Raw genomic sequence first — 27,997 nt, forward strand, 5'->3', positions numbered from 1 at the left:
AAGATCAGTGATGTAATTCACACAGACACAGAATGCATGCGCCTACATAAACGGACAGTTCATCTTAACACAACCACTTAGACTCACTGCACCCACTGCCAATAAGAGCATAATCAACACATTAAGAAGAGGAATAACAGGACATGATATTTCCTGTGGAACTACACTCACTAAAGAGTTTATGAAAATCATATTTTTTTGTAAATCCACAGCATAGCATAGAAAAGAAAATGGAGTGAGATAAGCAAAGGACAGTATCCTGCAGGATTGGAGTGATGAATGATTCATAAATGACGTAAGAAAGGAGTTATTAATTATTTTGCTGCCTCTGGTATAGGACGAACATCTGCACACTGAGATCTAAACTTCGGTCCAGAGACAGAGATAGAGAAAAGGAGGGGCAGGAAAGAGAGATATAAAATAATGATGGTATTAAAAGATTTTGACGTCTGATGACATCTAATTGTGTCAAATGCTTTTAAAATGAGAAGGAATCAAAAGTTCATGCTTTAAATTTTTGACAGTAATAGTGAGGAGTGCTGTAATATTGACCAGAATACAATATTAGACTACTTAGCAGTTGGTTGGACTGGGAGAACAGTGGGTTTCCACTAATCAGATAGTGATTCGATCCCTGGCTCCTTCAATCCATCAAATTGTCCTTGGTCAAGATATTGAACACCAAGCAGTGAAGGGTGTGAGTATGTGTGAAATACAGGAAGCACTGTAAATGTAGCATGTGAGTGAACGGATGAATGTGGCTTACAGTTCAAAGCACTTTGAGTGGTCAATAAGAGTAGAAAGGAGTTATATAAAAATGTAGCCAATTACTGAAGAGCATCACCACCATCTCCCACTTAAACTACCCCCCCAGGTCTCTGCAGTGAATAAGAATGTTTTCTCAGTCAAGTTCCCTTGTTAAATGAAGTCAAGAAAAATACTGCTAAAGGGGAAAGACCTGCACTCACCATAGTTAAGGTGAGCCACTGAGATGAGAAGGAGCCTCCTCCTATAGGGAGACCACATGATTACTGCCTAGAAACCCTGCAGGCTAGATTAGAAAGGTCTGTATCTACGCCTACCTAATGATGTCCAGACTTCCAACATTAAGACACACTTTTGTGCACAACCATATACCGCATTGCTCGAGAAGACTGACCAACAGAAGATTTAACAAGGCTGTCAAATACAGTGGCTCATTTTAGGTATTTTACTTGGGCCTAAGATACAGTGGTCAAACCAATCAGAAGACAGGGAACATCATTTAAAGAGGCTTGTCTTAAACGGAGGACGAACTGAGGGGACAAATAAGAACTATTTTTTAAAAGTCAGTCATGCTAAGCTATTCAAATTGAGTCCAAGAGCAAAAACGTGGAGCTGGAAATTAGCATAACAGGTCTACTTAACAAACCAAGTCAAGAAGAAGAAAAGTGATTGGCATTGCTTCTCAGCCGTGTGTGCATGTGTGTGTTGTCAGGTAAATATTGTCAGAATGGATTAGATGGCCAGTGCTGCAACCAGATGGGCGATAAGACCGTTTCTGTGGACACCTCCACAGACAGTCTGTCAACACACATACACACATAGCCCTTATTACCGACACACACATGCAAGCTTACTTCAGACATCTTCTGACACACAGAGATATTCAAAGATGCTTAAATCTGCAAGTATGCGCACTAAATCTAATCTACATCAGGATAAATATGTTACAGGAAAGCATCATTGCCGTAGCTAACTGCAGGGACACTACTGATATGTTAGCCAAGCTTTGTAGTAAAAGGTACAGTTTAACTCTGCATATTTTTAACCATTTTTTCATAGAGCATGCTGTCCATTTGTGTAAACAGCCTCTATTAATAAATATAGGTTGAACAGGGGCTGAGAAGTAGCTTCAGCAGTTCACTATGTAATAATATGCAAATTAGCCACGTGCCTATGTTACTGATGCTAGTTGGTCATGAGGAGGTGACTGAAGTGAGCTAGTCTCATGAGATTTCTGGTGGTAATATTCAGGTGAAGAGTGAAATATATGAACATAAATGAGTTTATTTTCATTTTATTTTCATCGAAACAAGCTCTGGACTAATACAGTCGCCGAAAAATTGAGGTAATATTGTATATGGGAATAATTGTTCCAACCTTAATGGCATGTAATCACACATCCAGTCGAATTAAGCCTCAGGAAAAGCGATGCAAGCAAACCACTGCAGAGATTACTAAGCCGTGGACAAACTCTACCAGATCCTTAGCACTTGGACAAAAAGGAAGAACCTTCACTCTTGCTGGATAAGGAAGAAAGAAGGAAAGACAGAAAGAAAGAAAAGCCAAGAAGGAATGAAGCAGGAATGCAAGAAAGAGAAATGAAATAAAGAAAAAGCAAAAACAGGGAGAGGAAAATGAGTTGTTCATACCTGACTGCTTCTGTAATATAAAATCCAATTTGGAGAGGCATAGACGTGAGGCGGGGTGGGGTGGGGGATGAGATAAGGTGGGGTCTTTTTTCCCCTGCTGTACCCTTGTCCCATCTCATACAGTGCACGGCTATGTACACACACGCGTGCGCGCGCACACTCACACACAATGCACCCTTACCATCACACACGTAGTCCGTCATCAGCTCACCAAACACTAAATAATGAACAATACGGAGGCTGTCCCAGCATGATAAGTGACTGCCCTATCCTTCCCATTAGTGCCACCCGCCAGAATTAATGATAATTATGTCACGTCCCTTCCCGTACTTTTATTGAATTCTTATCTATGAATAGACGAAGGAAGCTAGCGTCAGAGTGAGAAGGAAGGGAAGATACTGCACTGACAAAGTTGAGTCTAAATAAGAATATTTCTCATTTAATTACTTTATTTCTAAAAGAAAAAGATGCGATATGGAAGGGCAAAATAAGTGCAAGTTCAATGAGCAATCAGAGGACTGAAGCCAGGGAGTTGTGACAATGGCTGATAAAGGTTGAAGCCCTCTCTATGCCTACAAGAAAGGTGAATAATTTACCTCAGCTCTGCCGGAAGCCCCAAGATACCACAGTGAACACAGCTTAGTTTCTCAGAAGTACTGCAACACAATAACTGGAAATGTGAAGGCTGTAAAAGGTGACAAAAGCTCTAGATACTTTTAATCTTAAAATGTGGTTATTATGTTGTTTAATCTCAGTCAGCATAACAGATAAATAAATCCTTAGTAACAAAAAAAATCAATAAAATGGATATCAAATATGCAGTTGTCTTATTTTTTTCTGGAAATTAAACATCTTTTATACAAAGGGAATTTGTCATCTCCTCGAGACTGATAATAATATTACACCAATCAAACTCAACAAGTGCAGCTTGATGACATCTTTAATAATGTTACTACTGCTTGAGGCTGACAATGTAAAGTCTGGAGTCTGTTTATGATTTAGGGAAAAGCTTTTATGCACATTTAATGCACATTTATTGTATAAACACTTCATAGGAAACACCAGATCAATGCTGTTCAGGGCCCCTGTTTGTTGTCAAACAGCCTGACGTCTTTTTTGGTGTGGATTCCACTGGATGCTAAAAACATTCCTTTGAGATAATAATCCATGCTGACATTATTGTACTGCAAGATTTTTTGCTGCACATCAATACATCAATATGGAAGGGGATTTTGCTGGATTCTGTGATGTAATGGGGAAGCCACTGAAGTCCACTGCACTCATTGTAATGCTCCTAAAACCAGTTAGACAAAACCAGGCAGACATTATCAATTTGAAAGTAGTCATTAAAAGATGGTAAACTGCAGCCATCAAGACCCTGAAGCGCCACGGGAAAAAAATCCATGTATTCTTATACTGCTGCATTCAGCATGGCCTGTTGACACATGCCAAGCTGGGTCCATGGATTCAAGCTGTTGATGCCAAACTGTGACCCTACTGGACTATTTGCATCCCTCAGCACAAATCAAGATACAGACCAAGCTATGCTTTTGTGTGCGCCCTGAGCAGACTTGTTCTTGACTGACAGAACTGGAAGCCATTGTAATCGCTTTAAAGTGAGATCTGCTGTGCATTGTGAGAAGATGGCCTACCCTTTCTGTATATTTGCCTCTGCATGACCTCTCTCTTCAACAACGCATTTCTATTTGCTAATTTCTGTCTGCTTTTTTGCACCAAGCAGCCCATTTGTCACTGTTAGTTCTTTTTCAATGTTTAAAGTGTTTAATAACTAAAACTCCTGACTGGAATATGCAGGATTTCTATGATTTAGACTTCTGTTCCACTACTGCCTAAGTGGGTAATTGCATGAACAAGCAGGTGTTCATGTATTTCTAAAGTGGGAGTACTAATGGGAGCACTAACTCGCTGACTGCCATTAAATGTTGCTAACAAAAAAAGATTTGGACTTGAAAAGGAATATTATAAGATGCTAGAATTTAATCTTGGCGATTAAACATTGACATGTGACAACAGGGATTAGAAAAAAACACAACTAATGATAAGTGATTAATAAGATCTACATAAACTCTTTGCTGGTTGGAAACACACACATAGACTCTTCATTCTTTTATCAGTGATTAATGATACAAAAGTGATGACTGAGCAGGGAATGTAGGAAATGCTTTCATGAGTCCTGATTAGGCCAGGCGTTTATGCGCCCACACTTACAGAAGCACAACCAAAGATAATGAGTGTGTGTGTAAAGTGCTCTTTGACAACTCCAGTAGGGAAGGTAATGAGTGTGTGATAATACACTCAAACAAGAATTTAATGAGGCACAGGTACGAAGTGTTGCTACAAAAGCACAGAACGCAAAGATGAGGAAAATTCATCTATCTCTGATTGTAATCCTACTGTACATAAACCATCCAGACAATGCGTTCAATCTCTATGCATTCTGATCAATAAATACCTAATAACCCAAGGCACTGGAGGCAGCATCTTTAGGAATACAAACCGGTGTTTTAATTTAGCACCGTACTGCAATATATCAAACATCAAAGGGTGTACAATGACAAAGATGCATATTTAGAGTGCTTGTATAGTTATTTCTATACTAAGCCTTTACATTTCTGTCAACTGCTGTGTGCCACATTATATAATAGATAATCATATTTCAATTTCAGGAAAAAACTAAAGATAAATACAGAGAGACACTCCATGTCCTTTCATATAATATGGCTTCTTTCATTTTTTTCAAGGTCAACATTTGATCTTGAGTGCTAACAATGAAGATCAAGCTCAAATGTTTTGCCAACCTTGGAACTCATTCTTCCAAGGCCCAGTATATTTGTTGTGAAGTAAATATTGTGCAGCACATCCACTTAATATATGTTTGCCCCACCCTAAAAGCCCAGATTCACTCCCTGTGGTATGTTTGGTTCCGTTCAAATTCACTTATTTATTTTATTTATATTAATTTCTTGACATATAATTACAGTTTTATTGACTTTTTGTAAAGTTCAACAAATCCACTCGTTTCTATTTTAATTATGTTAAATCTTTATCTATATATATCATTATCTCAGCACTGACCAAAAATAATTTGGATTCTGATATTTGCCGTAAATTGAACAGCCTTGGGGAGAAGGGTTCAGCATAAACGACCCAAACTGTGGTCGCCCGCCATTATGTGCTGACACACAGTGCATCGAAAAGTCAAAGCGACAATCTCTGCCAGATGTGGCGTGTTGTGACTTTAACAAAATGAAAATCAAGTTAGAAGGGGGCAGGCCCAAAACATCAGAGAACATCCAGTAGACACTGGATCCACACAGACATGGGCCAAACAGCTGCAGGTAAGATTAGGCAAATTCAAATCTGGTCCAGTTTCCAAAACTGTTTAATTACACCTCATATATTCAGGTTTTTCTAAAAAAGTTTGGAGCAATGAGAGCCTTTTTATCAGTTTCAAGTAAAATAAATGAAAAAAACAAAAAAACAAACTGTAGAAAGGAAACTGACAGAAAAGATCATCTTACTTTTGGTCAAATGCAACCGTTCCACAAGCAAAACTCATGTATTAAAGAAAAAAACTGAGTTTTGCAGAAAGAGCAGCAACAGATGTCTGCGTTGGCGTCATCGTACTAGATGTAGGTGGAAATTTCACTGCATATGTCTCTGTTTGTGTCAAAAATATCATTGTGCTAGCTTCGTTTTATTTCATCAAAAAAAATAACACCTTCACAGATATCGACTGTCATTATGATGTGCAGGTTTTACTTTGTTTGGAAGAAATACACTTATTCAAGGAAGTTCACAACTAAGTCTGTTGTTTACTTCACATTTACACAACTTACTGGATGCGTGAGGCAGTGTGGCGAAGAACGTCTTGAGGCGACAGGCAAGCCATTCCATGCTCTCGTGAAGGTTGGCCAGTGCCTTGAGGTCACTGACATCACGCAGGATCTCATTCTGTGGGATTAACTTGTCTCCGAGGTTCCCAGTCAGCACCTCTGACTCCTTAGCAAAAGCAGCCCTGAATGATGGACGGGGTGAGGGATGTAAGAGTGTATGGTTAGAATGACAGGCACATTATATTTTTGGCAAAAGAAAAACACAATTTAACCATCAATCAAGTGGCAAATACCCATTTAAAAAAAAAAAAAAGAAGCTGGTATTAAAAAAAAAAGTTGTGAAAGCATTGACGTAGCTCAGAGGAGACTTTGTGAAAGGCACTTTAATCGGTCCGCAGTGTTACATTCTTTGGAGGAATTTATCAGTGATTGGGTTCCTGGTTGGACTCAAAATGTCTGGTTTGCAGACACTGAGTGGATTTTATAAAAAGCAATAATAGAAGTAAATTTTTTAAAGTAATAAAATAATGGATTGTCGAACAGAATGGATGTGCACACGTCTCCTCTGTGTGTTAATGCGTTCAACTGAAAATAGCTCAAATTTTATAATAATCTTATGCTTATGTGCTCAGTATCTCGGGGTTCAATTATTGCTTTGACCTTTACAGTGACTCACACACAAGGGAAATAAGAAGGGCTGAAAGCTGGATGGATACAGCGATAAACACAGAAGGAGTGGAGGGGAAAACTGTGAGCAATTTTATGAGTGCGGATACTTAAAAAAGAAGAAGTTTCCACTAGCTCAACAGTTGGTGGGAGAGAAAAACAGGTGACGGAAAACATTTAGAAAAAGAAGCCAAACACAAGGCAGAGATTTACAAAGTGGCCAAAACAAACACGCAGAGATGCATTTGGCGTTCAAGCACTTGTGGTTGCAGAAGCATAGGGTGAGACCTGGGAAGCTGGATAACTTAAAATCAAAACTATACTGCTGCAAACACACGACATGTCAGCTAGCCTCCAGAGTCACCAGGATACCCGCAAGATCAAGATTCTTTGAACAACAGATGGGTAAAATAAACAAAACCCACAAGCTCATACGTTCTCACTCGGGCACAGGCATGTGTGGCTTATTAATGAGGCTTTATTAAAGCACTGGGCTGAGAGTCGTGCAGAAGCTAATCCCCTTTCATAGTGATGAAAACATCTACGGCTCTCAAATCAAACAGCCTTATGGTCTCCCTCTTGCTATCTCAGTGCTCTCTGCGCGCGCGCGTGTGTGTGTGTGACTAAGAAAAGGGAGTGTATGAGAGAGGAAGAGAGTGCACACAACTGACTTTCTCTGGCCGCATAACCAATTTATTTATTTACTTTACTCTTCCGCTCCGATGAGCTCCAGTGTTCCCTGAAGAGGGTGCACATTCAAAGGCAATTTCGATAAGACTGACCCCCCCCATTCCCTGCCTCTGTATGCTCTCCTTATATTTTCCTATTTTGTTCTTCCCTCGTTTCCTCACTTCCTCCAGATAAAGGGCGTTTAAAAGAACAATCATGACTTCTTTTACAGCCACATCTTAGTCAACAAGAGGGGGGTTCAAAACATATGTGAACAAAGACGCAAAAATGGGAGGGAGGGATTAAGTGCGTGATTGCTCAAGTGTGGTTGTGTACATCCACGTCTGATTCTGTCTGTGTGTCTACTGTGAATGTGAGTATGTGCTATTCCACGTATGCTTACATTATTTAATTCTGCACATACATAACGCATATGAATGAGCATGTGTACATGCGCATACTGTTACTGTGCATAATTTGTACCTGGTGAAGTCTTCTTCATCCTCTCTCTTCTGTCGGGTCTGTCTGGGCTGGGCCATATTTGCCCAGTTAGGGAGGGACTGGAGCAAACGACTGATGTCTTCATCTTTAGCCCAGGAAGCACTGATGGTCAGCTTTTCTTCACACTGGACGATGCCCCTGAGGGAAAACAGACATAATAATGCAAACTTAGGCAAGAAATTATTTGTAAAAAGGTGTTTTTAAGTTCTTGCTCCTAAAATAGAAACACATTGTTAATAATATTGGAAGAATATCAAGAAACTAGTTTCATTTTTTTTTCATCTTACCAACAGATAAAGAACTTAGGGTAAAAAATTGAATGAGATTTGCGGTTAAAAGGCATATGATGTCATACTATATTATTATTAGTTTTCAATTATAATGAAAGTGTAACAATACAGTGATTTGGATTTACCGCATTGAACTGTCACTGTGTGTGTATTAGCATTATTAAATAGCTGATAATGTGGACATTCAATATTTAACTTTCTGAGTTAATGGTTTTTAATTTTTGGGCATATCCCTCTGCGAGCGTCTTCTTCACTAATAGTTTGTTAACTTTACCCTTATTCATCTTATAAGGGCCAACATGAAGAATCATAAAATTATGACTCATCAGTCACACAGGCTGGGGTATCAATTCAAGCGCCTGCATATTTTAATTAAAATATAGATTTTTCAGACTATAAACCGCTAAATCAATATTTTGATCCTACCTCTAGCTTTAAAAAAAAACTCCAGTATAATTTTTTTTGCTGTGCATGAGCCATACAGCAAGTACAGCTAAATAATATCTGCTTAGTACTAACAAACAGAACACGAGCTAATCAGAGAGTTGTGAATGTGATTTACGACCATCTTTACTGACATATAAAATAAAATTACAGCAGCCGTGAATTGGCTTGAGGACAATCTGTGGCAGAGTGCCAGTATCTATTTGCTTTGTTTGCCTGTGCCTATGTTAGAGAAACTGCTTAGTTCTGCAATTATTACTAATACCCCAAGCACTCCGGGGTATCACATTCACATCTGCAACCACACACATAAGTGGGGCTGTGGGAGACAGAGACCTGTTCAGCAACACAAACACACACACTTTATCACACGGAGGCCCCAGTGAGACTGAGGCTGACCTGTGACAGGGTCCAGATGGACTCCCAGCAGTCTGTCAGTCCTTTCTTGTGTCTCCTGCCCTGCTTATCACCCCCCCTCCATATCCTCTAGTCCTCTCTTTTTCTAGCCAGGTGTTACATGGTACCAGAGGCCACAGATGAACAGCTTTTCACAGCACTGTGTCTGTGTGTGTGATTGTAAGAAAACGCAATAACCAAATTTCTAAAACAATGTATAAATCAAACCATAACAATTAACCTTATATTTTAGCTTCCTGCCAGCCTTCTCTGTGTTTTTTACCTGTAGGCTGTGTTGCAGATTTCTTTGTACTCCTTGAGCTTGTCGCAGACCATCTCAAGGAACTGGTTGGAGTAGGCACTCAGGTCCTGCATCAGGCTCATCAGATCCTGGATGGCCTTTTCCACCACCACTGTGCTCTAAATGGAAAGAAAAACAGTTTTAGGGTTTTTTTTTTAAACTCTAAACATAAAATCTCTGATTTCAGCTTTAAGAAAAAACAAACGAAATTCAGTAATAAACAAAAAGGGTAAAGGTAGACTAACATTTATGTAGATGTCACTTCACATCAGGTCTGTTGGAGTAGCAATGTAATTGGAGTAATCCAAATTCCCTTGCTTTGCCCTCACCTGAGGCTGGACTGACGACTAAAGCAGGGAACCTTGTCAGAAGTCTTAAGACTATTAGTGAAAGGTTTGATTCTTTGTATGTAAGTGCATCAGCGTGAGTGCACATATTTTTGTGCGTGTGTGTTTTGAACTTCTGTGTTGTGTGTGCTCTCAGGCTTAAAGTGAGTGTGTGCGCATTTGTCACAGTGCACCCATCACCAGGAGCCACGGCAGGGCTGTGACAGCAGCCATTACAGATTAGCCACTCCTGCGTGACTAATAGCTGGCCCGGGAACAGCAGAGCAGCTTCATATCCCCAGACACACTCACACTTACACACATCAAACAAACTTTTTCAAAACACACACCTTTGAGCAATTTGAGAGCTGTTAAATAAGATTACAACTCTGTATGTTCCAGTTTGCTGCTCCCAGCACTTAACCAATCCTAGCCTACATCTGTAATAATAGTGATAACTCACTATTAGCCTGATGATAGCCTTGCTGCAGCTACTCTGAAACTACAAGAGTAGCACAGTGAAGTGCAGAATAATCCCCTGCGACCATTTACAGAAAGCCAATCTTAAACAAATGATTTCTATTTCTCTTCGTATCCCTTCTCTGACTATGTGAATTTCATATGAAGTTTCAAGTGAAGGTGCGAAATAGAAAACCTACATTTTTTTGAAAAAAAACTGATAAAATGAAAAATGACTTGCGTTACTCAAGGTACAAACAGCTGCAAGAGTAGCATAGCACCTTGTTTTTTAGTGCTGTCTACCAAAATGTCATATACAAGCAGACAGCATATTCCAAAGTCAACATTTATTTACTATGACCTTAAATGTAGCACTGTGTGAAAGTCTCAAGCCATCCATCTGTTCTTCATATTTTACTAGGAAAATGGAAAATAGGTGGAAGGATGCATTAAAACATCCAAACACACATGGAAATACAGAAAACAAGGCAAAAATAAAATCTAAATTTGATCTGACCACCTTTATTCTTCAATACTGCTTGAAGTCTTTTAGGCAAGCTTTCTTGTAGTTTCTTTAAGTAGTATTCAGGAATAGTTCTCCAGGCTTCTTGAAGGATATTTTAAAGCTCTTCTTTGGATGTTTGCTGCCATTTGTTGCATTCACTGTCAAGATAATCCCACACTGCTTGAACCGGGATCTGGGGAGGCCAATCCATGACTGATAGTGTTGCATTGTCTGTCTTTACTTTTATATTTGGCACTATCTCATCCTAAAACAAGTAGCCACTGCCAGTCAGAAGCCTTCCAGATGGTACTGCATGGTTAGTTTTAAGTGGCTGTCTTAAAAACAACAAACAAGAAAAACATTCCTTTGAAAATGATCGGGTAAAAAGACTTGACTGATAATGAGTGAAAAAACAGCCACTGCCCATAGAAAAAATTTACAAAACCTCCAGAAAGCCGGGAGAACTACTGCTCAACTATTACTTGGAAGTAAGATATAAAGAAATGAGTGGTGGCTCAAGACGTTTACACAGTACTGTATGCAAATAAGCTATGAGCGTCTTGGATCTCAAAGGTGTAATTACCATGTACAAGTATTATATCTACTATTCTACCATTTGTAATACATTTTTTAAAAAAAAGGTTCCATTACATTCGAGGTCACTAACTATCTGGTATGACTAAGTGGCTGCTAGACTAAAGGGGGCAGTAGTGACTATAATTGATCATCAAAAAAAAGAAGAAAGAACCCCTGATGTGATAAAATGATATTAATATTAATAGCTCTTTCTCTGTTCAGTTTCCCCTTCGCTCATTCTGTCACATGCAGACGAGCATGCACATGCACGCACACAAACAGCAGCTACTCCAATGAGGGAGGTAATGATCCATAGCACTGCCCATACCCATGGAGTGCTAACCAAGGCCTCATCTCTGCCAAGGGAGCACCCTTTACTGTCCATGCCTGATTCCCTGTCAGCCTGCCAGGGTAGAAGGAATTACACAGACCCTGCAGGAGAGGAGGCTGTTAATGTAGTTCAGGCAGCCGCTACCTTCCCTCCATTGTGTAGGCTGCTAGTACCGTAAACTGGATTATATAAGAAGATGAAAAAAGTAATTTCATCATTGCTACTTTCTGTTACAGTGACTATGTCGATAATGTTGTCATAATAAGAATTTTTTGCCTTTTCCAGGGGTCTGGTTGGAAGGTCAGCTGTATGGTAAGGTCAGGTAAACTTAAACAAGTCAGTACTTTCATAATTATTAGTCATTTGGATTTAATTAGTTCATAAAAACAAAGTTTTTTTCTGTAAAAATGGGCTGATGCTGTAGCAAGACCTATTAATTGTTAAAAGACAAGTGGCAGTATGACTATGATAAAAATTAAACATGGCTTGCATGCTCATCATAAGGTTCTATATTCTCAAGTGATGATCAGTTGATATAAAAGTGCAGTATTCCGGCAAATGCAACATAACAGAAAAAAACCCCCACAGATTAACATTAACGTCTTTGAGCAAGTACAAAAAAATTGCATTAATGTAAACTCAAGGGAAAAAGTTAAACAAAGTGAGGAAAAGGTAAAATTTTGGTTTAGAAATCTGATATTCTCAACAAGTTCTTGTGCAGCCATAATCATAACGATATCCTGTTCCTGCTTTAAGGACAAAGAGCTGAAGAGCAGGCCAAGTCGGTGAATGGAGAAGAGTAAACAATGGATACCCGATCCATTACTCCTGCTCTAACAAATGCTCTTGCACTCAGCTCCCTTGTCTAATTTGCTCATTTAACACAGCCATTTGTCTTAGGCAGCAGCAATCATTAAAAAGTAATCAAGGGACAGATTGAGAAAGGGAGGGCTTAGACGGAGAGAGTAAGAGTGGTAGGGGAAAGCCAGTTCTGCTACATATCCTCCATCTTACTTGACTGTTACACAGGAGTAGACATGCTTCTCAATCTATGTCTATCTTACGCTCTCCCTCTGTGTAATGATTCAAGCTTAAAGGTCAACATGATGTGGTATCGAGAAAAAAACAAACAAAATAAACAACCCACCCATATTTCTTGTGCAATTCTACTTCCTAGTATTTTATTACCCTAAAGCTGCACATGGTTGCACTGTGTCGCTACTCGTTTTACATCATTACTAGATAAACACAGTCATCACAGAAAATTAGACTTGGGTTGTGCAAATGGATCTTGAATTTGCTGGGGTAAACTGCTGTTTGGAAATGAAGGCCACAGCTATAGTGGTTTAATGAAGGCAGAGCTAGCACTCAGATTGGCGCCTCAGCGGTAAAATCTCTCAATGCATGGTCATCACAACAGAAACCACCCTCAAAGTAGTCGTTTCCTTTATTGGAGAGAGTAAAAAGAGCACAGCACAGGGAATGTCATTACTACAGTAAGAAAACAGGGATGCGATCACTAAACTCCCTACGCTAGCCGAATTTGTTTTACTAAACGTGTCATCAGGTTTTTAAAAAATTTAAGGTAGAAGGAATAAGAAGATTTTATTTACTGAAGCTCACTAGGAAAGTCCAATAACAGGCTGTGGCTAAATAACAGCTTCATGAGATTTCTCTACTGTGTTTTCAGAGATGACTGTGAGAAGAGAAAGCGAGAGATCAGGGCCTCAGGTTTGAATCGGAAACGGATCATGGATTTACCCCATTAAAATAGGGGGTACCCCTTGAGGTTGTGCAGAGGTCAGAGTGTTTAACCTTATGTTCTCTGACATTTCACTCATGCTCTAACCCAAAACCACTCACTCGTGTAATGCCTCTCCCATCCCATTCATGTCTGACCACGGATTGATAAAATAACACAACCTCAGCAGCACGTGCATCCATCCATCCAACCACACCCACACCCACACACCAAATGGGACACATAGAAAGATAACCCCTGGCTGCCCCCCTTTCCCCCAACAAAGGCTGTTCTCCTCTCCTGGGTAAAGAAGAACTGGGCATGAGTGGGACATTGTCTTGACAGATCATTCATCAACGTCACAGGAGAGCCAGTCTCTGAAGACTCCCCTGACACACACCGGATGGGTCTCATGGTTGTGCCTGCTTAACTGCAACACATGCTGCTTCTAATGTGTATGCATGTAAATGAGTGTGTAGTTTGTAATTGAGTTTGTTTAAGCTTAAAAAGTCAAGCTTAAACAGGGGCACAATGCCAGGTGTGTGAATAACGTCTTTTTTTTAAATTAGTTTGTGCCACAAGCCAGTGTACCTCTAGTGCCAGTCCTAAGCCTGGATAAATGGCCAGGAAGGGCATTTGCCACATATTTGTGGCCAAACCAAACAAGCGAATAATATAAAACAAGATTTCCATAATGAAAAGGTCAGGGCCCACTGGTGTTGTTAGCCAACAGAGTGACGGTGGAAACGGTGACGGTGTGCTACTTTTGGCCAGAGACAAAGGAAGAGGAGAACGTATATGAGAGGACAGCGTGAGAAAAGGAGAAGATATGTACAGGGGTGCTAGAGGGTTGTGACTGAAGATTATGCTAGGGATAGGCTGTGATGGAGGCAGAGGATCTGCCATGGCGACCACTAAAGAGAGCAGCTTAAATCATACCAAGAAGACCACCTTTGTGATTTACTGTTGCTTGTTACATAAAAAAAATTGCTTTACAATGCCAACATTCAAGGACTTCAAACATTTTGTATATACTTCCCACTTATCATATACACATAAAAACATGTGAAAAAGAAAGTTGTCCCTGGACTCTGTGAAAAATTACTATACTCTGGCTGCTTTCATAGGAGGGATAAGTATCATCCTGCTGAATCATGGCGTCTTTTTGTTTTTCACACCACTGCCAAAAACTGTGAAAACTGTCTATTTCTGACGATTATACAAACACACATGAACTCCCTCCATCAATTATAATTAAGTACAAGCAATCAGTCCTCTAATGGACTGTATATAAAACAAAACAGAGAAACTAACTAATCTGGAAGATTTTGAGAGAACTGAGAAACATAAGATGTACTTGGGAGATAAAAATGGTGTGAAATGCATTGTTTTTTATTGATGTCACAGCTTTTTCAAAAGCAAATATTCTGCAAATTCTTTATGAAGTTTTGAAAGCAGCTTTGAGGTTGACTGATCTCTTTCCACAACTCATTTCGCTTATTCAGCCTGAATCTTTTCATAACCTTTGAGTAAACATAATTGTGTTTACCTTTCATCTAAAACGGTAACATAACGAACACTCAGTTACTCCAGATGAAATCTTTGAAAATGGCAAAACAGATGTAGTTTTGAGTGCCATCGAATGAAATGCCAACATTGTAGAACCGTTGGTAAAATCAGCTCATCATCAAAATTATGAAAATCTAATCACATATTTATGTGAGGCTGGATATTTTTAAAATGAGAAATGGAAACTAACGGATATAACTATGATGGCCACAGTAAGGCGTAATAAGTTACTATAAAATAAATGCTTGTACACAACCTGCGGGTGGACAAATTGAGGTATTAAAAGAATGCATCTTTTCCTCCACCACCACCACCACCACAATCATGACTTTTAATACAAACATGCATTAAGCTTCGCAAGTGTTTTAATTGAGAGATGAGGAGCAATATCACACTTGAATGATTACAGATGGGCTTCTACACTACACACACCCTATTTACGCCCACACACAAACACAAATGCGGGGTAAAATATGGAGCTTCTGCACATACTAATCCTGGGAATCACTCTGGAGTTCAAATGTGCCATTTGAATCTCCACTGTGACCCCAAACTCCATTCTAGTAATCACCCCATAATCCCCCAGTTTTTTGGTGTGTGTGTTTTGGTTCCCCCAACTACCTTCTCACATATTGGCAAATACCATGAATTATTTATCACAACAACTTGATTTACATGTCGGTGAATGAAAGTTATATTTTATAATGCAGTTGAATGCTTTATGTTGGGGGAATGCATGTGTTTTCTGTGTTAAGCATTAGGTCTACATGTAAAAACATAAACAATACTCACAAAACACAAAGATTTTCATTTGCAGATTAAAAATTCAAGCAAAACCTTCTATCAGGAGCCTTCAGCCTGTTTTCTTTAAAACCAGAGGGCATGTCTGTGGTTGAGCTGACATTTTAACTTCTCCTTCTGTAACTGACTCAGTCCAAAGGCAAAGATTATGTCTTGTTACACACAGAAACTCTGTGGAAGCAATGCGTGGTGTGAACATGCACCACCCAGGGCTGTTCAAGGTGTTTTCTTGGCTTATTTAAAGGCTCTCTCTAATACACCACACAATTCTTTTTAATAATATATAACTATTATAGTTGTGCGAAAATATATTTTAAAAAAATACTACCAAAAAAAAGTACAGCTGTGTCACATATCAATGGCAGTGGCAGGTTATTGGCCCAGGGCAGCTGGGTGTGAGCCTCAGGAGTACATGTGTTTGGTGTGAGATAACCAGACAAAGGTGGGTGGCAGGTATTGTTAGACCTTCAGCAGTGAGGAAGGAGGAAGAAGAGAAATAAGCCTTTGAGGTGAACAAACTCAGAAGGAAGTCATAGTGTTCATTTTGTGGAAAAATAAAAATAAACTTCTGCACTAATTAAATATTAAAGATAGACTGAAGGTGCTACTACCAAGATGAGAACATAAGATCACACAATCTCTAGAGAGCACCATGTAGACTTAGTGATTACAACTTTGTGTCTCTTGGTCGAGGAGGAAAAAAAAAAGATTGAAGGGACTAATTTTAAGCAAAGACAAAAGTGCTGTGGGTAAGAATGGTAAGGTGCTTTATTTCTCGGTAATTCTTAATAGCTGTAAAACTGTCAACCGGATGCTTGGCCACAATCGCTTTCATGACAGATAATGTAGCAGAGGGTTCCAAGCAACAGTCAGGAGAAAATGTTGGGAAATGGGAAAGCATTTATATTATTTATTTCTCTGTGAAAATGCCGATTTTGGTCAAATAAAAATGGTTGTTGAGCATTTTCCCCTGACAAACCTTTTACTAATAAATGTGGGACTGTCTGATGGTTTTGTTTCTGGTGAAGATGGTTGTGTTTGTTCATCTCCCAGTGTGCTGAGGCAGTAAATGAGTGTGTGTGTCTACTGTTCATGTGTGTATACTAACTACCCTAATACCCCCCTTCCTGTTACCTCCCACCTCCACTTGTGCCACAATCACAGGGCACGGCTGATGCAGCTAACAGGTGTATTGTGTTGTGATTGCTGTGTCTGTTGATGGAAACGGGGAGCTGAGAGTCTCCTTAATAAAGAGAATCCCACCACCACCAGCACCATCATCTCCACTGTCTATGTGTGTGCGCAATGGCGTGATTGGGGTTGGGGGTGAGGTGGAAAGCAGGGAGCCAATCAACAAGAAGCGATCAACCCTCCACAAATAAACATTGCCTACACACATAATCGCAAATAAAAAGGTCAGTGTCATTACAGTTACTGGAGGTGGAAGCGTGTGTGCATGCACAATTAACACGTGTATGTGTCTGCATGCGTGCCTGCTTCCAACCTTCTCTCTCTCACAAAGCTACATGTAAATATGAAATCTAAAAGGTCAACATCATTAGCAGTCCATTGGCCGCTGAACACATCCGCAATACCATGAGTGCTCTGGCAGCTGATAGCGAGTGAATGAAATCAGTCTTCATCTGGCTCAAGAACAAGTTATGTTTGTAGACAAACACCCAAAACATGCAAATAGGTGCACATATGAATAACAAATGCACAGACAATTACTCCATTAACATGCAGATACAAAAGGACTAGTTAGCGGCTATTGTGCGCAGACACTGGGGACCAAGCTGAATGATACTTAGCTGGAAAGAGAGGGCTGATGTGTACTGTAATTATGGCTCTGATGTGGTCTTGACTAATGAAGTAAACAAGCTCAATACAAACAATTCATCTGCACTCACAGACCCACTAAGAAACACAAGCGCACCAAGTGGCCAGCCAGGTGGCTCGACATCACGGTCTTCAGGGCCTGGGAAATGTGTTCTGGTGGGTTGGTCTTATTGCAGTTGTGTGTCCCCGCATGTGCGCACTGTGTATTCTTGTATGTTAGGACGTCACAAAGTGAGTGTGTAAAGGGGACACTAGGGGGGTTCTACCAAGATTAATGGAGCCAATCTCCACAGCTATCCAGCAGAGTGACCATACCCTCCCTATCCTGTTTTGCTCTTCTATTCTATTCCCCATCTCTCCCTCCGTCTATACTCCTTTCCCTCGATCTAACTCTAATTAAATGAATCAATCAGTGGCAACACTCTGGACAGATAGCATCACACTGCTGCGGCTACCGGCGTGTATGTTTGTGTGTTGCTTTACAGTTGCTGTTTAGATCCTGCAAAAAGGAAAGAAAAACAAGAATGAAATGGGAATAACTATGGTGACAATAAATGAGTGGCTGAGAGCAACAAAGACAAGGCAAGAAAGAAAGTAACCAGAAAAACTGAAAGAATTTGTAAACAGGCAGACATCGGTAGCTTGGCTGCCTTGCTCTTGGTTTTTTTTCTTTTTAAACATTAACTCTCTTCTGGAGACTTATCATCCCAGGCTATGCTATCACACAGATGCATGAATGGACATTAGCCTTTCCCACTGAGCTATATACAGCCCTAGAAAGCCCTTATCTCATGCTCCTAGTGGACAATATACAGCCAGTGTCACCTCTTAATCATATCAATTTGATGAATACATATACATGATATATAAAAACAGTATTTGACACCGCTGGTACCTAGTGATAGGAAAACCATTGCCCCTATCATTATAACTTATTAACCTATGCCTAGACTGAATGTCTATTGCTTATTAAAGGCTGCTTAAGCAAACATAAGCTGTGATATTCACCTTGACTCTTGTGCAGCCTTTCCACAAAGTCACTCTGTCTGTTTCTCCTGCAGAGATATCACTAACAAAAGGTCAAATAATTCATAAAACATAAATATATTTAATAACTATGATCCACTCCAAAAGTTAATGTCATGGAAATGCATTCATAAATATTCTACCCATGATATGTGAGGGAGCAATGAAAAAAAAGACCATGGCTAACCCCACCACATATTGTATCACAGAGGGTCAGAAGGATAGGATAGCATACATATTGTCTTGCTGTATATGTGTATATATATGAAACACAAAGATTACACAATAATTATGCCTTATTGTGTATACACAGGTTTTTAAAAGTGACCAATGGTCTATGTACGCGTGCCGCTAGGCTCTTACCTCAATGAAATTCTGCACCATACAAAACCCCAAACCCCAAATGCTAATATCTTCTTCCAATTCAAACTATTGCGCACATAAATTTTTGCTTCAGTGGTTGCAGAGAGCAGATGCATCTATAAAATGTGCTCCCCTATGGTTTGCTGTATGCGGCTGCAGCCAAGGTGTATAAGAGAGGGTGTTTAATGTTGTGTAGCGATGCTGGGCTATTCCCCCTCCTCTAACCATGCTGGTTGTGATTCCAGTGTGTGTCTTTCTTTCTTTCTGATAGCATCTGGCACAGAAAATAGTAGGGGACTTAAAAGGGGCACATAAAGTACATATGTGTCCACCAACACCATGGATATGTAGACACAAAGACACGTCTGATTAATCTTTAATTAACTAGTGCAAGCACAGAGACTCACAATATGATTAGATAGAAGTTCCTGACAAAGTACTTTACGCAGAACCAGTTCAAAAACTATTTTAGTATATATTCTCTGGATGAACTCTGTCAAACTCCATTATCAAAAGCTCTCATGACAACTAAGTGAATAGAAAAACTCCACACTGTGAAAGAGAGAGCGCAGTCTGTCATAACAGTGGCCATGTGGATGAAGGCCATCAAAGAAAGCAGTAGGATGGCTCTCAAATTGGAGGCCAAAAACAAAATCACACACAGGTAGCAAAACATACACAACTGCTACCAAAACACACATGAAAAACTTACCATAAACACACAAATGCCATCCTGACCCTAGAATGTGAATCACAAGAGAAGAAGCAGGGAAGGGTCTTTTATTCAGCCCAATTAAAAAAGGCAAAAAGCCCAAACAAAAGGAGTGTTTTATTGCACTCTCCACTATCAGCAGAAAGGCTCATTAGCCACAGCAGCATAATTAGCAAGATGCTGAACTCCTCGTTAAGGAGGGGCCCGAGCCGTAAACAAACCCCGCTGAACTCCAAACGCCCACGGTCTCTCTCTCTGTAATGAACTGCCACCGCTGTTCCCTCCCAGTGAGAAAACCAAGCGCGCAGACAGTAAGGCTCTGACAGAAACAAACACACACAGCAAAACACGCACTCATACGCGTACACACGAGCTGACAACTCATATCCAAGGTCTGCCGCACAAACACCCACAGCAAAAACAAACTGGGACACTGTCTTCCTTGACAACTGCGTGGACAAACACACACTTACATACAAACATTCATATTATAGACCGATATGCAAAAAATAAAGCGTGCATGCAAAACATACATTTTTACAATACTGGAGACACAGACAGCCATACCCACTAAACATTGAGAATCTGACAGCTGAGACAAATCTTGCCAACTGTCTGAATCTTGACTTTGGCATTGTTATAATCCTCAACCTGCCACGAACCTGTTTTGAATTAAAAAGACTGCCAAAAATCAGCCACGTGAGCCAGTGTTTTAGCAAGTCACAATGAGTTGATTCGATAGTTTGTAAAATCGAATCAACAAAATAAAGCAAGGTAGATATCACAAGATCAGGACAATAACAAAACAACTATGTGCATGCATGTGCACGGGCCCTGACTGTTGAACAGGAAATAATTACTAGGACACCTAAAGAGAAAGCTGCACTTGCACACATAGGCACAACATGAAGAAACATCTAAAAAGTGAAGCCATTTTTCTTCTCTGCTACAGCGGCCATGAAGTGTCACAGTCATGTGGTGTGTGTGTGTGTCATGGACACACTGAATTTCAGCCACAAAACCCTCAGAAGGTCAGCCATTATTATCAAAAATTTGTTTTTTGCAGAAAAAGGCCCATGAAAGACACATATAAGAGCTACAACATATATGTGCACGTGTGTCACACACTGTAACCACCACTTAGAAACAGCTCCAAAAAGATCAAGCACGATTTCAGCGTTAATTATGATCCTGTGAAATAGTTGGCAGGCTGATCATAATGATCTGAGAGAGAAAGTGAGGGAGAAGGGATTCTGAATCTGTCTGTCTAAAAACCTAAACCAAGAAACAGTTCACAGAAAACAGTGAGGTGAATGTACGTAAACAGCTGCATGCATCCAGACATGTGCTATTCGCATATTGTGGGTGCACACAGGTTTGTGAGGTTTTTAACACCAAAAAAGTCCAATGCACTTCAGAGTATCCAGATAAAGCAAAAGTGCTGACAAACCTGATCAAAGCTGGTAGATAATTGCAGTAAAAAGTTTGGAAACCCTATGGAATTACCAGGCTTTTCCTCATTGAAGTGATAATTATAAACAATCTGTTTGAACTAATAACACACAAATACTTTTCTTCTTTTAGGTATTTATGAAACATATCAAATGATTTCTTTGCAACTGTAGGTAGTCACCCTTTGCACAATCATTGTCCAGTCCATGAGTGTTCAGGTGTCCACTTTACACTGAGAAGATTGTTGATTTAACCTGATGATAATTTTTAAGGACACAATTTGTGACGTTGAGTTGTGTGAGTTGTGTTGGCAATACTCTCCACGTTTGTTTCCATTACATACATAGTATCAGTACATTTACAAGTGTTGAACGCTATTACCAAGCATTTAATTGTTGATTGGAATATGGTGAGTGTCTCTTACCTGCAGTAGGGGTCTCTGGACACCGAGAACCTTCATGGTATCAGCATTGGCAAGAATCTTCAGAGGATCAGCTGCCTTGCTAACTGCCTCGATTTCCTTATTAATCTCTGTCCGTACCTAATGGTTGATTGACAAAAGTTTGCGTCAAATAATATATTTACAGGGGAAATGAATGAAGATCTGTTTTCCATGCCATTCCATGGAGTGAGGTAATCAGTAATCAAGTAAATGATCAACTTCCTCCAAAACCTTGCTTCCAGAGAAGGACTTCTTCACAATCCATTTTTAAGTAATTTCGTAAAACCTACCTCTTTTCATTAGCCACAGTATGAGAGTTGATTTTTACTTGTTTTGAATTGTTTTTGTATTAATGGTTTTGCATTTTTATTCTGTTCTTAATGTTAAGCACTTTGGTCAGTACTTGCTGTTTTAAAGTGCTTTATGAATAAAGCTGGCTTCGCTTGACTTGGCAAAAGATGCAATAAATGAAAATAGCTGGGAAAATAGATCGCAGCTTGAAAACAGCATATCATGTAGGTAACTTAAAAGTGAAAAGAAAATCTAAGAAACTGAGAGACAAATGTTTCCATGAGGCAGAATTACAATTCCATTTGTGCTAAAGCAGTTTTCCATCCATCCATTCGTTTCCGCTTATCCTTTTCAGGGTCGCGGGGAGCGCTGGAGCCCATCCCAGCTGTCATAGGGCGAGAGGCAGGGTACACCCTGGACAGGTCGCCAGTCTGTCGCAGGGCCAACACACAGGGACAGACAACCATTCGCACTCACATTCATTCGCACATTCACACCTAGTGACAATTTGGATTATCCAATTAACCTATCCCCACGAGCTGCATGTCTTTGGACGGTGGGAGGAAGCCGGAGTACCCGGAGGGAACCCACGCAAACACAGGGAGAACATGCAAACTCCACACAGAAAGACCCCGGCCTGATGTTGGAATTGAACTCAGGACCTTCTTGCTGTGCGGCAACAGTGCTAACCACCGTGCTGCCCGCTAAAGCAGTTTTAAACCAAACAAATAAAACACAGATTGATGCAGAATAGATTTAATTTGTGCAGGAAACTCTTCTGTTTAAAATACATGAACCTGCAAACAGGGAGAGATCTATGTTCTATCTATGGCCACATATACTTGGAAAATAACGTGTAGTTGCATTAGCACACCTCATTCTACTGAGCTAAGACCTTGAAATTCAAACGCAACAGTGGTCTCTAGTACTATGCCATTTCGTTTTGAACATGACTAGGCCCTGAAAGTCCATGCTTCAAAACATCAGGTTTGGCTCCGATTCTTCCCGTTGAGCTTCCTTTCATTCACACGAACACTGCTTGTGGTTTCCTGATGTAAGAAGCTAAAATCGCAGGTGAAGTGAGCTTTTATTCTTAAGAAATAAGGCCTTGTGGGTAACCTATGCGTGATGCAGTTCTAGTGTTGTGAAAAGACTGCAAATTTAGCATCTGAGGAAACCACTGTGAAACGGGGATGAAAAAAAGTCAAAGTATAGAAATATGCCTACATTTCAATATCTAAATGGGAGAGAAATAAAGGCCCGGTGCAAACAATGTTGTGAGCGTCTTGCTCCCTCCCCCTCTTCACTGCAGAGTTTTAAAGGTTATCAGCTAATGAGGCAGGCTAGAGCGAAGACACAGCAGCATTTTGAACTTTTGAATAGCCTTAAAAAAGTTAAACACACACTCTGTAAGCAAGCATTAGTCATTTAACAACAATGAACAATCCAAACTACTAGAAATGTGCAAGTTTCAAAAATATGAGCAGCTTCAGTTACATTATATTAAAAATTTCTGGGAATGTATGTTTATGTATTTACAAAATGTTAAAGTGAAACTAAAAATTAGGGCAGGAAATCAACATGTGATGTAAGATGTCAAGATATATGTGTATTGTTTACTCTATTATACATATACAATGTTATAAAAAGTTTATTACCACAGACTATCTAGCAATATCTAAGCAACTGTAAATATAAAAAATATAAAAAATAACAAAATTATACTTAAATATGCCTGAAATAATTACATAAAATAATAAATCTTTCTATAAATATTGTAGCTTTCCCCCCCAAACCCAAAAACCTTGATTTCTCTTCAAGGTATCTTAAGAACCTTTGCAGTGATGTGTGTTTTCTTATTCCAACAAATCCTATTGGTCTATTGGTATTTTATGTCAATCCAAATAAAACAAAAAAGTAGTTTACTTTATTCTTTTAAAAACAGGCAATACTGCTAAATCCACCCAATTTACAGTACGAAAAATAAATCAATTAAACTACACTAAGTCAAATTTATTTGTGTTTATTTATATTCACAAGTTTACACTAAGTGAATGCAGTATAAAAAAAATCAGTGTTCAGTGAGAGGAGATATATAAATACAATAGCATCTACAATACATTTTTTAAAAATCCAGCATTTAAAAGAGTTTGAGTCTCTAAGTGTCTATAAAAAGCAACAAAAAAAAAATGTTAAAGATGTAAATTTGGTTGTTGTGCCATTGTGCTTCTTCTCACAGAGAAAACTGAGAATATGTGTTTTGTTTCGCTGTGGTCTTTCTGTCCAGAATGGTGTTGAAACCAAAGGACTTTGACATGGAAATGCTGACACAGCAGATTAAGTGCATAATTGTACAAGTAGACAATACTGAAAGGGATAACAGCTAAATTTAAATTAGGTCGAGTTTTGTTTTGTTTTTTTAAACACTACCTGAATTTTTTTTAGTTCATTAGTAACCACAGCAGATGTTGACTGCAGTGGAAGAAGTTACAATGAAGCGTAGCTGCGGTTTCTTAATGTGAGGGATTGATTTCTGGGAAAGCTGGTGTTTCACTAAAGCGCTGCACTGACTGCTGATATCGCACTCTGTGAGAATTCATAAAATCCATCAATTTGTCATTATACTAACCTGGTTAAGGAACAGATCATTAATGTAGTAAGTGAGGAAAGCTCGAAGCTGGCACTGCTTGGCTTGACCTGGCCCCATGTTCATCTCTATTTCCTTAATGAATCTGAAAAGAAAAGGAAAAACATACAGATTTTAAGACATCAGAAAAACACCTGTGAGTAGTGGCTCATGTTGAAGTATACAGGCTTGACACCAGCAACACAATAACACTGTATCACTGGATCCAGCATCAATTCAAGGAGTAAGGTCTGCCATAGAAGCAAATTTTGGAAAGCTTTAAATGCCCCTCAAGATGCCTTTCAGTAGGGCAATAAAGCTTAAAGGCTCCAGTGGAGCTCCTTAGAGCCATTAGGGCAAACTTCAGTTAGACTAGCTAACTCTCAGCTGTGTGTTTGCAATAGTGGATGTGTACAGAGAAACACAATGGAAAGTATAAAATAAAACACCAGAGCTTTACAGAGTTATTAATATGAACCAATCACAGCTGCAGAGTGTATGCTCTCAGAATTCTTCCCAAACGCTGGTGTCTGCTTGGTCAGATAGGGTCAGACAGTTATATATGGGTTTGTAGAGGCACATACACACCTCGTTTGTCAAAGAATCACTGGTCACTGGCCTTGTCTCACACACACACCACAGGGCAAACCATGCAAGAGTAAGTGCCTTCTCAACCGCTCAGCACATATAAATGCACAAATAAATCAAACTCCTCACAACAGAATTCTTTGACCTATAAGACAGTTAATGTATGACCTCAACTTCCAGAACAGAGAAACAGAGAGTGTGTAAAGACAAGGAAAAACGAAATGCTTTATGTGGGAAGATCTTGAAAAAGTGAAGACAGGAGATGAACATAATACAGGTCTGAGGCTGTGAAGATAACTCCAATTGGAGATTCAGCTGGACATAACCATTTGTAAAAAAAAAGACGGCTACACCATTGCCTGGTAACCTGTCTCTGTGCTTTAGTAATGCGAAGTGGAAGTTAGGGCCCACAGGCTGTAGCATTGCAGACAACTAGTGACACTTAGTCTATACTGGAATATAGATCAGTGAAGGTGGATGATTGATTACCTAAAGCTTGCATACACACACACACACACACACACACACACACACACACACACACACACACACACACACACACACACACACACACACACACACACACACACACACACAGAGAGAGAGAGAGACAGACATGCACGCACACAAAAATGCCCACAAATAAAAACAAATCTCAAAAAGCACACAATGAGCACAAGCCGTGGGATCACACTACTCAGCAACTGTACCCAATTAGTCAGCAAGAGCTGAGCCAGTGTGTTTCTGTATGTGCGTGCATCCTTGTGTGTCAGAGTAGGCAAGAGAGACAGGGTGAGCAAGAAACCTAAACCTATTCTAAATCCTCCATTGATTCCCACTGAAACTCACCACAACAGAAAGTTAAGTAGGAAAAACTCTTCTGTGGCCTCATTAAAACCGTCAAGCTTGCAAAACCATGGAGCCCAGATATATATAAATACACACACACACACACACACACACACACACACACACACACACATATACATACATACATACATACGTGTGTGTGTGTGGTTTTTTTTCCTGTTGTTGACAACTTCATTTCCAGAAATTGATCACAGGATAAAAGTTGCCAGGTTGAACGTGCATCGTGTTGTTCTGCGATCCCTCGCACGCTGTCAATATTGTCATTGTTTCAATACAAGTGCCAAGATGATGAATCTATAAGTTGGTGTGTGAGCACAGATGGATTTTTGTAGGCAGGGGTGATAACGTTTGAGTAATGTAGCAAGGACGAGGCAGTAAAACGGCTTTGTGTATCCAGACAGCCATCTGGCACCGAGCCGCGGGCCCATTCCCCGGGATACAGAGCCCATGGGTGATACGAGGAAGTTTAGCAAAGGTAGCTTGGCTAAAAGCACTGTTGGGGCCCACAGTGCTTATACAGCCCAAAGAGCACATGTTCAGTGAGCAAGACAACACACATTAAACAAAATGTTTTTGAGTGGCTTCAGAGAGATCATTTGGAATATAGAGTAGTGAGCCTGGTTAAAATGTAAATGGATAAATAACACAGGGAAAAGCACAGACGAGCTGTGACTTCCAAATGGATCCTAAAAGAAAATCTCTCCCAGCTTATTATCATTACAACCACATCTTCCAAACGTCTGCCTTGCTGGTGGCATGGCATACCGTAGAGATACTTCTAATGATGCTGATGATGGTGATAACAAATGACAGCATAGAAGTTAAAACACACATGCAAGCCCTCACAAACATACCCATCTAAAAGCCATTAACTTGCCTAAAAACTCAGAAAGTACTCTTCTCTGCAGCGTGTAGAAGCCCATTTGTAGACACTGCGAGCAAAATCTCAAACAGAAACATGGGGAGACAGACTGTCCTCTCACTGAAGAATGACAGCTAGCTTAATATGATCTCTCAAGGCTACATCTGAGCTTGCTTTTACACTTGTCTAACCTACCATTTTCACCTGTTATCATGAGCTACAGCACTATACAACAGAAAATGACTTGGTCTGATAGATTCTCAACTTGTCTGGTTTGAATTCTCTCTGCATTAATGGTGGAAAAAAAGTTTTCTATTCCCCTGAACAAGTCTTGTCTCGCTATATTAAGTAGCCAAAGCATATTTCAGACACGCTTTAAAGGGCAAAGTAGTACTGTTTCATAAAAGCAGCCAACATCCTTAAGGCTCTCTTATTTCTACAGAAATAAATGTGCATTTAGACCTGCATACCAGTCTAACTTACCTCATAAAAAAATCATACTAGTAAAGTTACCAGTGGGCAAATACATAAAATGCTTTCTTAACTGGCTTCCAATTAACAGAATTTTTTTTTTTTAAATTACTCATTAATAAGATGCGTTTAATGCCACCAGACTTCAGTAACACTGCCCATTTAGCTGATGATGCTGTTATAATTGGGCCCAATGTGATGTTAACAATGTCAGTTTCATTGAGAGGTGACAACAAAACACACCAGTCAACCATATGGCAGGTGTACACAGCAGAGGTGTCAGCCAAGTCGCTAAGGAGCCGCTGTGGAAGCAGTGGAGAGACACAGCAGCAATAATGCCGTGTAGATTCACCCCTGTGTGTGAAATCTTAATAACCTTAAATAATCTGCTTATCTACTCGCACAGACACACACACACACACACACACCTTTTTTCCAGCTGCCCTAAAAATAATATGACAGTCACTGACACACCGACTGGCAAAAAACAGCAACACAGCCCAACAAAGGAAATGAATCACTGAAGGGACAGCAGGATTTCAGAGTGAGTCCCTGTAACCCACAAACGACACATATAGTGCTTAATGTCACTACTCAAACGGCTTAAAG

General features: G+C 39.8%; 1 protein-coding gene across 1 annotated transcript in view; it reads right to left on the reverse strand.

The window, feature by feature from the left end:
• Window positions 1-27,997, reverse strand: part of exoc4 (exocyst complex component 4) — a 136,740-nt gene that overhangs the window by 27,413 nt on the left and 81,330 nt on the right. The window contains exons 12-16 of the mRNA XM_085251730.1: window positions 24,601-24,703; window positions 21,663-21,779; window positions 9,521-9,657; window positions 8,090-8,245; window positions 6,275-6,453 (exon numbers count right to left, since the gene is read on the reverse strand). Coding sequence (XP_085107856.1) covers window positions 6,275-6,453; window positions 8,090-8,245; window positions 9,521-9,657; window positions 21,663-21,779; window positions 24,601-24,703 — 692 coding nt within the window. The remainder of the gene's footprint in view (window positions 1-6,274; window positions 6,454-8,089; window positions 8,246-9,520; window positions 9,658-21,662; window positions 21,780-24,600; window positions 24,704-27,997) is intronic.

Source organism: Mchenga conophoros, linkage group LG17 (assembly GCF_057382185.1).
Source record: "Mchenga conophoros isolate Kocher_MC1m ecotype Shallow Benthic linkage group LG17, M_conophoros_male_GT1.1, whole genome shotgun sequence".
NCBI classification, from domain to species: domain Eukaryota; kingdom Metazoa; phylum Chordata; class Actinopteri; order Cichliformes; family Cichlidae; genus Mchenga; species Mchenga conophoros.